At 47.7% G+C, this 16,832-nt stretch overlaps 1 protein-coding gene across 1 annotated transcript in view; it reads left to right on the forward strand.

Moving 5' to 3' along the window:
- Ksr2 (kinase suppressor of ras 2) overlaps positions 1-16,832 on the forward strand; it is a 334,523-nt gene that overhangs the window by 276,619 nt on the left and 41,072 nt on the right. The window contains exon 14 of the mRNA XM_035444175.1: positions 575-942. Within this exon, the coding sequence (XP_035300066.1) occupies positions 575-942 (368 nt within the window). The remainder of the gene's footprint in view (positions 1-574; positions 943-16,832) is intronic.

The raw sequence follows: 16,832 nt of genomic DNA on the forward strand, positions 1-16,832 counted from the left end.
TTCTGAATTCCCTGGAGGAGGCTGACAGGCAATCCATAATGAAGGTTGTCCATGTCACATGAAGAGACACACGGTACATCATATTTTAGCCTGCAGTTCCTCGCATACACATACTGTCAGGCAAGTCAAAACAAGTATGGTGGAACAGGAATGGTATTGGATAGCAGGGATCCAGAAACCTGAAGCTAATCTGTCCCTCTGCTTGGCTTTGATTCAGAGCCAGAGAACGAGGACCTCTCAGGGTGACCAACATCCTCGTTTGCCCAGGATTGACAGGTGTCTTGGGACATGTCACTTTTCAGTATGAAAACTTCACAGTCCCACCAAACTAGAATGGCCGGTGCCCTGGGCATTTCTCTTCTCTTAGAACAAGGCAGTGGGACTTCCTTGACTTTCTTCTAAGTCCTTGTTGTGGTTGGACTCAAATTCAAAGATACCTGGAAAACAGCTGTGTCTACATATTTAAACATGGAGTGTGTCCCGATCTCCACAGCACACATGGTACCCAACAGGCCCCTAGAGAGGGTAGAGCTTGGGTGGCCATGGCTCTGACCTCTCTCCCCTCTGGCCACAGAATGAAGAAGGCCATGATGAAGCAGAGGAGTCTGAGGATGACTTTGAGGAGATGAACCTGTCCCTCCTCTCAGCCCGGAGCTTCCCACGCAAGGCCAGCCAGACCAGCATCTTCCTTCAGGAATGGGACATCCCCTTTGAGCAGCTAGAGATTGGCGAGCTCATTGGGAAGGGTCGCTTTGGGCAGGTGTACCATGGACGCTGGCATGGTGAGGTGGCCATCCGGTTGATTGACATTGAGAGGGACAATGAGGACCAGCTCAAGGCCTTCAAGCGGGAAGTTATGGCCTACAGGCAGACCAGACATGAGAACGTGGTGCTCTTCATGGGAGCCTGCATGAGCCCGCCCCACCTGGCCATCATCACCAGGTCAGTTCCTTTGGCTCCCATGGGGGCTTCTCAGGTCTTGGCTCAAGCTAATATCGTCTTCAGGTCTTCCATCCATGGTTTACTCACAATCTTTTAAGGCCCTAAAAAATGCTTTCACGGTGTTAGCAGTATCTGGAGAAAACACTGCATTGGGACCCAGAGAAGCCATGCCTGACTATACTCTGTGTAGGTGGGTCTCTGACTCCTGTCTGTCATTACATAAAACAAGCGGCTGGCTTTAGACATAGGTCAACCAGCTTGTGTCACAGGCCCAGTGGGATATATGAATCAGCCTCGAAGGCTGCACAGGGTCTAAGCAAGTCGGTTCCACCACTGTCACACAAAAGCAACCATAGATGATGTGTGGATGGGTTTGCATGGCATCATTGCAATAAAACTTTATTTATTAACCCAAGTGGCAGGCCAGATCTGCCCCATAGTTTGATGTGAGGTGTTGATGACTATGATTCTGGCTCTTGATGTTTGTGGGACTGTTGCTGCCATTGTTCTGAGTGTCCAGCATTCATGGGCTGCACAGGTCTGGGGGCAGGGTTGTGGGGAGGGCAATTAATAGAGATCAACCTTAAAAAATGGTGGATGACACCCAATGTAAAACCTTGGCTTTCACACACATGTAAGCTCATATACATGAGCACCCACAAACGCATGAATTCATATACATGCAAAGAAAAACAAAAGCTGGGGAGATGAGCCAATCACTGCCTGAGTCTGAGTCTGATCCCAGGATATAGATAAGAAATATCTAGGTGTGTTGATGGCTGCTTATAATCAAATGTGGGGACAGCAAGGGACAGGAGGATTTCTGGGGCTGGCTGGTGAGCCAGCCTAGCCCCAAGTCCCAGTGAGAGACTGTCTCACAAAAACAAGATGGACAGCCTGAGAAGTGACAGCCCAGGTTGTCCTCTGGCCTCCATGTATACATGCCTATTCATACATGCACATACAAACACACATGTGTAGACACACATCCAGGAAAACGGCAGGTGTTGGTGAATTGCTTCAGTGGTGTGAGACAATATCGGAAAAGCAAAGTAGCATCGGTTGAGGTTGAATGGCTGTGAACCATTCAATCAGCTTCTTTCCAAATCCCCCCTTATTGTATTAGTTAGGACTGGCTACAGCTTCAGAATTCTGGGTGTGGCCTAGGATGCCAAATGGAGTCTTCTGCTTCTGGGACACAATTCAAGCAGCAGAATCTCACTGTGAGTTAGTCCTGCATCATGGACGGTATTGGAGAAGGGGCTGGCAGGTTCAGAAGAGGTGGTGTATTTTCAGTCTGTTCCCTTGAGTCTGTTTATTTGCCCATGGTGGCAGGAGAGTTACCATGTCATCGTGAGATATGCAAATGGTAGGATGACTGGGGCTTGTGTATCAAATGAAAAGTGCCTGCAAAACTTGGGTTTGGTGGTAGAGGCCTTTGCTTCTCTTCAAACCAGTGTGAAAGCAGGAGCTGTCATGTCTACCCATGATAGAAGTGGCTCTCAAGTCATCAAGTCAGGGAGCAGGCTACAAACGCTTGATAGATTAAAGGACCAACTCCTCTGTAGCTCAGTGGCTTCCCTCTGTCTTGGGTTGAGTCCTGTTCTGTGTCATGACTCCACTGGGTGGCTGGCAGCATTGAGGATCCAGTCACTGGTAGATGCCTATCTTGACCCGTCTGCTAGTCAGTAGGTATCCTAGCAGCTGGGCTGTCTCAGTTCTTCACATGACTTCCAGTTCCCATCTTTCTCATGGTGGCATCTGTTTCCCAAGTACTGCAAGGGGTCAAAGGTTGAATGCACAGGTGCTTTTCATGCCTCCACTTGTCACACACTGGCTGACATCATTGGCTGGAGCATTGTCTGTGGTCAACTAGAGTCAAGCTAGGGAGAAAGGTTTACCCTCCGAGTGGCAGACTCTTCAGGGAGAGGATGATAGATGGCTGTTTTTACAGCCCTCTTCCCAGACCCCCTCTGCACACTGTGCTTCTCTCTCATCAGGAAGCAACTTCACTCTCCAGGAAATTAGGAGCCCCTCACTTGAGATATACAAGTCTGGTGCCCTATGGATCTCAGGGACCCATTCCTTCTGTCCTCCCCTCACCCTTTCCCAAAGAGTGGCTCATTGCACATGTACATACCCCAGCTTCAGAAAATGAAGTGGCCATTATGAAAATGTACTGCTCATCCCTCAAGTCCAGCTGCGCTGCAGCCCTCTATTCTGTGACAGAACTCTGGGCCCCTGTTCCACGTGCCATAACAATCCATAGATTTCACAAAGCACCCCGCCCTTGCCTAGCACCTTGATTTATATATATATATATATATATATATATATATATATATATATATATATATATTCCTGGCAGCTTTGGGATATGTAATTGGTCTCTGAAGTGTGGAGTGTTTTGTGTGAGGATACCAGATGAGCCCTGAAGAAGGCAGCATTTATCCCTGATTATTGTGTTGTTATCTATCTATCATGGGGAGAGCTTGGTGTGTTCCCCCATTTAGCTTCATCTACTTATTGGTCCTTAAGAGTACCCATCTGAACGTTCTATTTGCCACCAGATATCTGAGTAATTTGATTAATCATTTGCATCCCTATGACTGTTTGTGGTTGATTTTTGGATACTAGCCTACTGACTAGAACAATTTGGGGGACCTTTGTTTTATTTTTACAGGGAGCATATGACTGGATAATTGCCTGGCATATTCTAGATAAATCCACAATGGTGTGTTCTAGCCAATTACTTAGTAATTATCATCAGAGCTAACAAGTATTTCGGAGCTTGGTTTCCGTGTAAAGCCATATGCTTGGCTCTCGGGAAATGAACATTAACTAGCCAGTTATCCAGTCACTATAGCTGAAAACAACTCAAATCTGGACAGCTAGATGATTTCATGATTGGGTCGTTATGGGATTGCTGCCAAGCAATCAGCATCCTGCACGATTGTTCATGTTGAAAACTCCAAATGGCAGCGAAGGGCCAATATTGAAAGATTTGATTGACAGGACCCACATCCTTCAGCCCAGCTGCAGGGTTCCCCGAGCTTCAGTTTCTATATCTGTGGGTGGGCTGAAGCAGGTGTCTGTCCTAACTCTGACAAAATACTTGGGAGTGGGCTGTTTGTGATGCAGTTGGGAACAGCCTTGGGGCAGCAGCTTCCTGGAGTAGTCTGTCTGGGTCTCACACCCCTGCCAAGGAAGCAAGGCCACTCAGGTGCAGATCCCTCTAGACTGCTATATTCCATTCCTAACAAGTTACCCTGACTGTGTGGCATCAGGCAGCGCACCCTTGCTCCCTTACAGTTATGAAGGCTTGAGTGGCGCTCACTAAACTGACATGGAGGCACAGTCTGGAAGACCAGACCCAGCTTTTTGCCTCTTCCATCATGGCTTCTAGCTTCTTCCTTCATCTTAAGACCAGCAGCCATGGGGCATCTTGTTTCCATGGTTATGTCAACTGCTTTGGTCAGACCTCCTTTGGCTTCCCATGTGATGGGACAGTTACACTTAGGGCCCACCCAGATCACCTAGTACTTACCTGTAAAGTCCCCTCTGCCATCTGAGGTAGCAGTTGGTGTCTCCAGGGACTAGGGCCTAGATCACTCTGGGGGGGGGGGCGGGGAGTCACTCTTAGACAAAGTAACATTGAGCTAAGATTGAGGAGACAGTCATCAACAGAAAGGCAGAGGGGACGTAGCCCAGGTGGGGATCCAGCAGGTGCAAAGGCTCTGAGACAGGAAGTAGGGAGAGAGCTAGGAAAGGGTTACAAGATGCCAGGTGACTGCAGAACCTTTAAGACTCTGGACAAGAGCATGGAGTGGGAGAAACCACAGTGGCTGTGTTCACTGCTCTGGGGGCTCCTACAGGCCTGGCCACTGTCTCTTCTTGCACTTGGCTGGTTGAGTCAACGTGTCTGAACTCCCCGTTGTGGAGCAGTGGCGGTCAGAAAAGAGCAGCTCGGGTACCATCTTGGATGCTGACTTGACATTTCCCACCTGTGTGGGCACTCAGGGAAAATGATCCAGGGTTCCTCTGCACTTAGGACACCTTGCAGAGATGGTGGTAAGAGGGGACAAGAAATCAGGGTGCTTTTCAAGCACTGATGGAAGGGCTCCGTGTGTGTGCCCTCAGGAGGAGTTTTTAAAATGTCTCATTTGGTACATATCATCAGTCCTGTCCCCAGATGCCAGAGTCTGGAGGTGACTTCTCAGTCCTGTGAGGGTGACTTGGGTTCAGGTAGCAGTGAGATCCCAGGGGCCTCATTTGCAGCATTCTAAATCCAATAAGTAACAGGGGTTCATCCACAGATTGTTCATACCCAACACCACATCTCCTCTGTTTCTCGGGCTTCCAAATCCAATCATACCACATTGCCAGATATGACAGACAGGCAAACAGGGCCACAGCCTCCTGCAGCCTCACATGGGGACAGTTCTCTTATGCTCAGAAGAGATTTCATCTTGCCTTTTTTTTTTCTCCTATAACTTGGGGGCCTTGTGTCTTTCAAGTTTGTTTTCTTTTTTCAGACCAGTTTGATTGTCCTAAATATAACATGCCAGAAAAGGGGGCCTGAGCCATGAAGACATTACACCCCCCAACACACCACACACACACACACACACACACACACACACACACACACACACACACATACACACACACACACACACACACACACACACCATCCGATGGCTTTGGCTTGCTTTAGTGCTTAGGAAGGCTGAATCGCCTTTCCTTTTGAGTCTCAGCTGAAAAGACTTTTTGTCTGCGGCTGCCTTTAATTGTGTGCCGTGCAGGACTTTTATGAAGGAAGATGCTATAAATGTCCGTCTTATTAGCTCCAGTAGATTAGCATCCTCTTGTGTATGTTTACATATGCCTGGCTGTAGAGTCACATGATCAGCCGAGGACTCTGCCTGGCTGAGGATCTGGCTTCTTCCTGGTCACTGCTCCCTCACGTCTCCAAGATGCTGGATTCATGTGTGTGACAGCTGCCATCACTTCTGAAACATTTTGTCTTACTGCCTAGGAGATAACTGGTTGGTTGTTGAAAATACAGACCAGATAAAGAACAACTCCACGCATAAGGCACCCAGCCAGAGAGAACCACATGTATGGTGTGTGTGTGTGTGGGGGGGGGGTCTTTGCCAAAATAGGTACAAAAATCACACTTTTTGTTGGCCAGGGTCATGGTAGTTTCTCCATCAGGTAAGACTTACAATAGGAATCCACATTTGGGGGTGGGGCGGAGAAGAGGGCTTACTAGATAGTGTGATACCTGAGTTTGAGCTGCAGAATCCATGTAAAACTGCTGGGTGCACTGGGGAGGCAGAGATGGGAGGGTCCCTGCAGCTCACTGGCAAAGAAGTCTAAACTAAGTTGTGAGTTCCAGGCCAGTGAAAGATCTTGTTGATTAAGGATGTAGAATGCCTTCCTGGGGACAATTCTTGAAGTTGATTTCTGGCCTACACACACACACACACACACACACACACACACACACACACACACACAGAGAGAGAGAGACAGAGAGAGAGAGAGACAGAGAGACAGAGAGAGAGAGACAGAGAGAGAGAGAGAGAGAGAGAGAGAGAGAGAGAGAGAGAGAGAGGCATGCATGCACACAGAAAAAAACCCACAACAAAACAGAAAAATGAAGTGGTTCAATGTGAGTTTCTTTCTAACAGAGCATATATGAGTACCAAGAATACTACCTGGGAGTTTGAGATCTAACAATGATCCAGATGGCTTTTGTCTATGTGTGGAGGGATGATGGTGCATACCATCTTCCACTTTTGGTCCACCATACCCTAGGGTCAAAGGTCTCTTCATCTGGTGGAGAGAAGAGGAAAAAAATCACAGCTGGTCACATTAGGGGCTCCCATAGGCCTACAGGCACCCCATGTCCCTCTGCGCTTGTGCCATACTGAAGCACTTAGCCATATCCAGTGGCAAGAGAGTCTCAGAAACAGCCGTGTTCCCAGAGGGGAAGTAATGAAATGGGTCTGATAAATGGCTAGGAGGTCACTGGGGGTGAGCCTGTAAAGGTTAGCCCCACCTGGTTCCTGGTTAGCTCTCCTTGATTCCTGGACTGTCACTGCATGACCAGCCCTCCAGCCCCAGCATAAACATTGCTACCTCTCTTCCTTTCTAGAAAGTTCTGTCGACATGTGCCCTGGTTGGCATCTTGTAGTTTATAATGAACACCGGATGCACTCAAGGCACACTTTTCTTTGATCTGTTTCCTATTTCTTTCCTCCTTTCCCTCTTGTAGTTTCTTCATTTATAAAACAGCCGTGGTATTCATATCTCTTGGAAGACAGGGATAAGAATTAGAAATCCCTGGGCCAAACAGATAGCTCAGTGGGTAAAGGTGCAAGCTTGATAACCTAAGCTTTATCCCTGCAACCCACATGGTAGAAGGACCAACTCCTGCAAGGTGTCCTGTGAGCTCCACAGACACATCCCCGGAGCTTTGCAGGAGGCAGAGGCAGGAGGATCAAAGCCTGCTTGGCCTCAGAGCAAGGCCAAGGTCAACCTAGATAACCCAATAAAGCCTTTTCTCCAATTAAAAATACAAACTAGACAAAGAAAAGAGCTGGGGCTAAGCATGCAACATCCACGAGGTTAAATTCCTAGTGCCAACCACAAGAAAGAAAGAAGGAAAGAGGGGGGAGGAGAGAAGGAAATAAGGGAGGGAGGGAGGGAAGAAAGAAGGAAGGAAGGAAGAAGGAAGGAAGGAAGGAAGGAAGGAAGGAAGAAGAAAAAAAGAAGGAGAGTCATTCTATGCAAAAAGACAGTAGTGACTTCTGCAGCTAGGGATGTGCTGTTACTTTGGATGAGTGATAAATCACATTTATTTATCAAACAATGTGAGGGAGGGAAGCTCCATGTTGGTTTCAGTCCATCACGGAGGGCTGCCTGTGCCCTATGAACAAGGTCAGGAGCCTGAGTTGCAAGACTGCCCCTCAATTGTGGCATCCGAGAAACAGGGAAAGGGAGCAGGAAGTGGGGCGGGGCCAACCTTTAAAGACCTGCTCCTAGTTATTCTACTTCCTCCAGCCAGGCCCCAGCTTTTATATTCCATAGCCTTCCTTCAAAATGGCAGCACAAGCCAGGAGCTGAGTGGGCCTTCAGATTATGGATGTGTGGGGACGTTTCAGAGCCAAGCCGCACACAGGTGTACCTTGATGATGTAATCATGATTAGTATCACAAGGATAATAGCACGTAGGAGAAGTAGCATATCTTTTTTGGCATCACAACCATCAAGTACTTGGTGCTTATTGAATGACACATGATGATGGCCAGGGTTTGAGGACTCAGCTTCCTGTCCAACCTTTGCCCCTCGCTGGTCCCTTGGCTGGCTTCTTACCTCTCAGCTCCAGCCCATCCAGAGGGAGGTGTGAGTGATGGGTTGTATCCACTGATCTCCAGCTGAGCAGGGAGCATGGAGCTAGAAATAACCTTGCATGAGTCATCTGGGTGGACGTGGCGATTGAAGCTGTGGGCCCCAGTAGCTGAGGTCACCCAGGGAGCTGAGAAAGGTCACCCGAGGACAAAAGCTGAAACACCTGCTATTCTGAGTGATCTGATGGAGATGGCTTATCCTGTAGAGGACCCAGGAGACCACCATCTGGGGAGTGGGAGCAACCAGAAGAGTGGGTTGTCAGGAAAGTAACCTAAAGTCATGGCCACCGTGCAGGCTGCCTTCTGCTTTGTCCATATTTGGACACATGTCACCACAGAGCATAGTTTTATTGCTTCATTTTGGTTTGCTTACCCTTTGACTTTCTCAACTGCATCTCCATTCCCCACCTAAGAACATAGGTATGAGAGGACCAGGGTCTCAGCTATTTGGTTCGTCTCTGTATCCTCAGCCCCCATTGTATCCATCAAGTCATTTTCGTGTAGTTGTCAGATTAAAGAGTAACAATTAAAAAAGATATATGTTCCTAGCTTGTGCCTCTGGGCAAGTGTGACAGGGGTGGAACTATTTGATTTGGGCTTCTGAGGGGTGGCAATGTACAGAAAATACAGTATGGACTCAGGGGGTTGGGTTGAAGGATGGAGGAGAAATACTGGTGACAGAAAGAAATATTAACACCGATTTCACATTGATAGTAATGCAATATGGGCCCAGGTGACTTGAGGACACTTGCCCCAAACATGCATTATATGCAGATTTCTGTGCTTGAAGCTAGGACTAGTGAGAAGGATGCCTGTGCTCCCTTGGGGTTCATAGATGGAATTCACTGGCTGAGTCTCCAGTGTTGTTATGATATGTGTCATGGGGGACCCAGAAATGGCCTGTTACTCAACCAAGTAACTGCCAACTGGTAGGTAAGCAGTGTCATTGGACTGTCAGAGGACCTGAGTTTCGATCCATATAAAAGCCAGGTGTAGTGGCACATGCCTGTGATCCCAGTGTTGCTGAGGCAAACAGGAAGAGTCCAGGGAGCCTAGGAGAGAAATCCAGCTTCAGTGTGGCCAGTCAGTGAGTTCCAGGTTCAGTGAGAGACCCTGCCTAAAAAAACAAAAACAAACAAACAAACAAACAAACAAAAAACAAGCTGGAGAACACTTGGGGAAAGACATATGACCTATGGCTTCTATGCTTGAGCAAACACACACACACACACACACACACACACACACACACACACACACACAGTAGTGGTATTCCCAATAGAAGGGCTGACATGGACAAAGGCCCCAGAGACTGCAGGAGTCCTGAACTGGAGTGGATGAGGGACATGGGAGAAACTGAAGAAATTGGCCATTCATCTTAAAGAACCTGGTAAGGGGGGCTAAGGCATTTGAGTTTCTCTTTAAAGATGAAAGGGACACCATGTGAGGATATATCCTAAGAGGTGATGTGGTCTAGTTGACTTCTTAGAGAGCCCGTTCGGGGGCAGCCCTCATCTCAGGAGCCATCCTAGTAGGATATGTGATGTGCTCCTCTCCTCCCATCATGGTGTGGGCAGTCCTTGTTGGCCCTAATCAGAAATTAGCAGGCATGCTTGCAGGTTTGAATTCCCTGGCTTCTGAAAACTAGTTGCCCTGCCTTGGTTTGGGGGAAAGCAGCAGAGAGCTGGCATCTTCTGGAATCACAAGTGTTTTCAACAGCTTTCACTATTTCCCAGAGTTAAAAATAGCTGATGCCTTCCCATGTTTTGAAGGCAAGCGTGGGCCCCATCAGGCCCTTCGTGTGTGTTCCAGAGAGCACAGGGATGGTTTCCTTTGCGCTGCTGACAGGCAGTGGTTAAACAATGATAGGGGAGTTTGTGGTAGAGAGGGCTTCGTGGAGAGAGGCAAAACTGGAATTAACACTCTGAGGCTCCCGCCCTTCATCTGTTTCCTTGTCTGTAAATGGGAGTGGGGGTGTGTGGAGGGTGAATGGTGCCTACGTTAGCCAACCATCCAAATGACTCAAGAGACAGAGGAAACAACAGCAGCCAGTATCTGCATGAAGGTTGATCAGATGACAGGGAATTGGCTTTTAATTATAATTTTGCTCAAGGGCATCAGGCAAGCTCGGAACTTGAGAACTGGAACCTGTCTGATTGGAACCAAAGCCCTAATCAGACTGTGTTTGCTCTGCTTTCAGACCTCTTGGGCTCCCAGATTTGATATCTACCCAAACCAGTTCCTATTGCCTGGCCACTGCTCAATTTTTTGCTTTGGTCCCATCTGATTGTGTTTAAGATAATTAAGCCCATATATCAAATAATAAATAGATATTGACTGTTTGTCTTGGCAAGTATGAGGATGGATTGACCACTGCGATTCTGCTCCTCTGGATCAATGGAAGCCATGGGGCTAGATAAATCCTGATCATGACTGACAAGAGAAAAATCAATAGTCGTATTAATATATGCACCCGGACCATCAATCTTCAAGTTGGAAGTGGGACCTTGGTTAGATAGGGGAGCCAGAGATGGAGGGAAGACAGACAGACAGTCAGATCAACTGGCTGGGTATTTTCAGATACAAAATAGGCACTCAGTGATTATGAGTGTACATAGGAAGGTGAGAATTGAGGGTGTTTCCCTTCTTTGTGCTGAAATCCTTTCTGCCCATGGGCAGCATGGTTATTAGTGTTTGGCCCTGTGGTGTCATGGGAGGATGGGAAAGAAGAGAGAACAGCATGGATTATCGGGGACACCTTGTCCCATAGGTACTAGTGTCCCTCAGTGACAAATTGCTGGATCCCATCAGGATTTGTAGTGGGGTCAAGAGAGTTGGGGTGGAGTTACTGAGTTTATGTTCCCTCTGAGACTGGCAGGGGACCATGTTGAGCTGGCCTCTAAGCTTCTGTCCATAAATGGCTATGGAGTAGTGGCATAAAACTAGGAACCACCTGTGTTGGGGATATTAGAACCTGTGAATGTGTGTCACAATGCCTAGAACAGTGGCTCTCAATCTTCCTAATGCTGTGACCCTTATATAGTTGTGGTGACCCTGGACCATAAAATTATTTTTGTTGCTCCTTCTTAACAGTAATTTGTCACTGTTATGAATCGCAATGTAAATATCTGTGTTTCCACTGGTCTTAGGCGACCCGTGTAAAAGGGTCAGTCAACCCCCCAAAGGGGTTGGGACCCACAAGTTGAGAACCATTGCCCTAGGAGGTTTCCGCAAGCTGACTGCTGTCTCTGTATCCTTCCCCACCCAGAAAGGATTGGACCTGGGGATTTGCATTGCTGCATGGGTGACCTGAGACAGTCCTGCACCTTCCTGCCTCAACCTCCTCAGTGGTAGGATGGCAGGTGCATGTGTGGGGACCAGGGGACAAACTACTGGTTAGTCCTCTCCTTCCATCATGTGAGTCCCAGGGATCAAATGTACCTTGTTAGGCTTGGCAGCAGGTACCTAACCCACTGAACCATTGCACCAGCCTCCCACCCCACCCCAAGAAGGGGCCTTCTTTTCAACAGCGTCCAAGGATACTCTCAAGTGATGAGGGTACAGCAGGGTGTAACCTCACCTTAGAGAAGCAGTAGCCTCATGAAAAGACCCAGGCACAGGCAGAAGAGACTTTGAAGGGTGCTTCGTCATGGGACACCAGAGAGCTGGAGGAAGTAGGGATAGGGTCATCTGGGTCCCCAGAACAGTCGGCCATCTAATGGGGAAGCAGTCCATGGTTCCAGGGCCCGGGATAGGAAGGACAGACAAGGCACAACTGAAAAAGTATCCTTCGGGTCGCTGGCAACCTTAGCATCCAGTTATTCATTGGTGCCACTGTCTACAAAGTTCCTGCCGTGTGTGACAATGTAACATCTGATATGACAACTTGACCTGTGGCCTCAGATGTAAACTGTCCATTTCCAGGAGGGGTCATAGGTCACACAGGGGTAGAGCTCTTTGCCCTCCCAACCAAGTGGACACCACGGCTGTCTCAGTGTAGATAGGGAGTGTTATCAGAGGATATAGGACATGCTGGGAGGCCATTCCTAGGAGCAATTCCTGGTGGGCAATGGCTTTAGTTTGTCAGAATCTGGTGAAGGGTCAGTGAAAATGTAATGACAAGGTGTCCTCTCTGGGAACTGAGCGATATTGACGTTAGAACCAGTCTTTGATGTTTTGCTACCATTGTCCTTTCAGAATAAGGGAGGGAGATGATAGCTTGACTCAGCTCCTTGAGACAAGAAGCAGGACTTGGATGGAAAAATTCAGTAAAAAGACCGTTTGTTGAGTGGCCACTAGACAATGGGCATTGTACCATGTGGGCTTTGTATCCCTTAGGCTCTTATAGTCATTTCACTGGCCTCAGAGGTAGGAGATGGCTCATCAAAGGACATACGATGGAGGAGGCTAAGCCAGAGTGTGACCTAGACCCTCTGAGTCCACAGCCTGAGCCTTGACTGCTTGGCTGTCCCACATCCTTAGTCATCTCAAAGACAGACTTCTTTGTTTGCATGTTCTTTCAGAGAGGCTGCTCTTCCTGGTCCTCCAAGGCAGGCTTTATGGTCCATGTCACCAGCCTCTTCTATAAACCTTGGGTATAGAGTCAAATTCTTGGGAATTTACCACCATATAGAAAATTGAGGTGAATTACAAGCTCTTATACATCCAAGCTGAGCCTCCATGTGTCCTCCAGTGGCTGGCCTTGCAGGCCACCAGGAAACAACCATCCAGTCACCCCATGTAGAGAAATGTTTGTGGATAGTTGTTTGTAAGTTTGTCTTTCATTCTGGTATTTATCCAGGTTTCTTGGGTAATGTGGGAAATTACCAATACGGAGCCAGGTAAAAATACAAGGGAATTTAATAGGGAAGAGCCTTACTTACAGAGCGACCTAGCCAGCCAGAAACAGAAACCTGCCACCTGACCCTCGGAGGCATGGTCAGGCACACCTGTAGCCAGCCCCTAAGCAGGCATGACTACAGCATTACCTACACTTGGACTTCAGTTTTCTATCTGTACATGGGGAGATAATAGTCCCACACTCACATATTGAGATGAGGATGAAATGGACCCTGATGGGTACCCCAGAGCTCAGAACTGACCACACACAAGGCCAGTTTCAGCATCCATTCATTCGAGCCATTTCCATTAATGCTGCCTTGGAGCTCTTACGGTGGCAGAAATACACAAGCCTGTGCTGTCACAGAGTGAATGTTGGAGAAGCAGCTACTTGTATTGGATGAGTGTTCTAGCACTGGTAACATTCTATGTGACCTTAGATAAGTCACTTGGCCTCTCTGAGCCTTGGTGTTTTTTTCTGCAGCATGGAGACGATGGCATGTGTCTCCTGGAGTAGAGAAGAGGAATAAGAAAAATGAGAAAGCTGGAAACTCTTGAAAAGTGATAAGGACTGTGGAAACACAGAGCTAAACACCACACACACACAATATACATCAGCATATATTGATTATACATAACAATTGATTTCATGATAACATTCATATACATGCATGTAATGAATTATTGCATTCACCTGCATTATTCTCTCTGCTTCCTTGTCCTAATGCATCCTTTTTACATAACATGGTACTACTATTAATGGTTAGGAAGCAGTGGCCATGGTACCCACCACTTCTTCAGCTCAAACCCTTCCACAGTCTCCCTGGAAGTGTCTTTGCTCTGAGGATGAGTGGTGCGTAGCAGTGGCCCCTCCCCAACCCTCCCATCAGTTCCCCTCTTTGACGACAGTAGACAGACTCAGGGCTGAGAAGTCGCTCCCACTTTTAATCAAAAGGTTTGTCTCTGAGTTCTCTTCAAACAAGGATTCCGTTTCTTCTAGGTGTTCAAAAGCCTCAGAGAAATGCCATAGAGGGCTGAGATCAGAATGCTTCAAAAGCAGAGGTGGGTCCCAGAGCGTGCTCGGTCCATCCCCAGCTGTGCCCATCCCTCCAAGGCAGTTATTAGCTCAGCCCTTGGGGACTCACAGCCCCAGATCAAGGACTCTCAGTGGACTTGTTTGGAAGTGTTTGTAGACTATTGAGGACTGTCATCTACTCTTGATCACCTGGGTCTGATTCCTCTTGAAGCAACCCAGGCTGCCTCTGACAGCTCTCAGAACTGCAGGTAGCATGCCATGGCTCAGAGAGCTGCCATTCTGTCTTGTCAAGAAGCACAGCTCCTGGGTCCTCTGGCCTCATGGTGCTGCCACCTGCACAGGAACTCTGTTCTCTTGTACTATCCTCCCCCACTTTGAGCTATGGAACTGGAGCATCCTTGACACCCCATTACAGAAGGGAGGTGAACATGGGGCAGTGTACATGGAGTTGAGCTTCCTATCTGAGGTTGAGGCCAAGCACAAGGGTGTGGAAAGAGGAGGGGCCAAGGGCCAACGTCTCCCCTTCTCTATCTTGTTTTGTTTTGTTTTGTTTTATGAAATGACTTTGTCAGTACCCACTTTGTACCTAGCTGAGTCATTCACTTCCTGATCTGCATTGTTTGACCCAACCAAGCTGGGCCATTGGGAATGAACAATTATTCACCCATCCACCTGTTATCTTCCCCATCCTCCTGTATCTTCATCCTCATTTGCCCACCTGCCTATCTACTCGTTCATCCACTGATCCTCCCATACCTTCGTTCAACCTTTTTCCTACCTGTTTACGTGTCCATTCTGTTTATCCACCCACCTTGTGTGTATCGACCCATCCATTTCTTCTATCTATACAACTATCTGTCTAGTATCCATCCACCTTCTCCATCCTCCTGGCTACCACTAATGTAGGGATATGCCTATACCTAGCTGCCCGTCCATATATTTACTCCAATTTCTGCATCTGCTTAACTACCTATCCTCCCATTCTCCCATTTGTTCAATATCTATTCACCTACCTCTCCATCTACCTGAATGCAGACACCATTAACTTAACCACCTATCTACACACCTGTCCATCCATGTTCCCATCCACTCATCTAATACCTACCTATCTACCTCTCCATCTACCTGAATGCAGATGTCATTAATCTATTCATCTGTCCAGACACCTGTCCACCTAACAATTCAATATCTGCTCACCTCTCTCTCAACAACCATTCATCCATCAATCTATCTACCTAGCCATCCATCCATCCATGTACCCATCTACCTTCCCACTAATCTAGTCTAGCCATCAAGTAGTAGCCACTGGGTTTCTTTGACCTATCAGGTACAGCATGATATCACGAAGGAAAAATTGGGGTATTTTTTTTCTGGGCCATGATGCAAGCAGACAGTATGTAACACTTTTAAGTCAACTCCTCGAGGCCAAAAACCATGGTTGGCCAGGCAGAGCTTGAGGTTGTGGTTAGCATCAAGCTGTCTCACTGGTTTAGAGATAACAGTTCAGAAACCCGGGGAAACAGCCATCCATGGGAATTCATCTCACTGCACAGCCATGGATGCACATCCTGGGTCACATTCCAGATAGGAAACCAAACAGACTCCCCTGCCAAGAAAAGACATGTAGTTGGGGCTCTAATAATCATCCCCATATTTTCTTCTCTTTGGTTTAAACTTAGTGGACATTTTCACTGATGATCAGGGTAGTGGGTCCCTATCAGGGCACCAAGGGGAGGAGAGGCCTTGTCTTAGCTTGATGCTTTGGAGTAGGGTAGATAAGCAGAGGGTAGTCTTTGATGGTAGAAGTAGGGGACAAAGGAACTAATTCCATGGGTCCTAAGATTTCTCGGTGCTGTTTCTGAGGGAGGTTGAGAGCTGGGGTGGGGCTGCAGACTGGAATCAAGGCTGCTTATTGCTGACTTCACACCCCATTAACTCCCAACTCATAATAATTTCTCAGCGGCAGCTTGCAGTTTACTTGCTCGTTATTTATAGAGAAAGTGTTTGCTAAGCAAATCAGTAGTTCAAACAAGATCACAGTAGGGGGAGCTTGAACCCACTCAAGAGACCCAGCTTGAGGGGACAGTCTCAGCAAAGCTGGCTGGCTGCAGGCAGAAGGGAATGCCTAGAGCAGATGGACAGCCAGTCCTTGGGCCCCTGACTTACAATTCCAGACATCTACATTTGAGCTCCAAGTGGCCCCTCTAAGGAACACACCTCGCCTTCTCTCCTACCCACTTTTGCCTGAACTTGACCCACCTGTCAATCTGGGTCTATGTTGACTTTCTCATGTCATGGTAAAAAACTTTGTTTAATCTGGCAAGAGTTTTCTTAGTGACCAAGTATAAAAGCCAGGTCCCTCAAAGCCATTCTCTAGTGGGAGATGGATGGCTGTGGGATTTTGGTCTGTAGTCAAGAACTCTGGTTCCTTTGAGGGAGGCCTCTTGGACTTATACTTGCACTTGGAAGCCTGGCTCCCTCCTGGTGTTGGGCATATGTCCCACCCACATCAATTAACAATCAAGACAATCCCCACAGTCACACCCACAGATTATCTAGATCTGATCTAGATAATCCCCCACCCCCGCCCCATTGGG

Source organism: Cricetulus griseus, chromosome 4 (assembly GCF_003668045.3).
Source record: "Cricetulus griseus strain 17A/GY chromosome 4, alternate assembly CriGri-PICRH-1.0, whole genome shotgun sequence".
Lineage (NCBI taxonomy): Eukaryota > Metazoa > Chordata > Mammalia > Rodentia > Cricetidae > Cricetulus > Cricetulus griseus.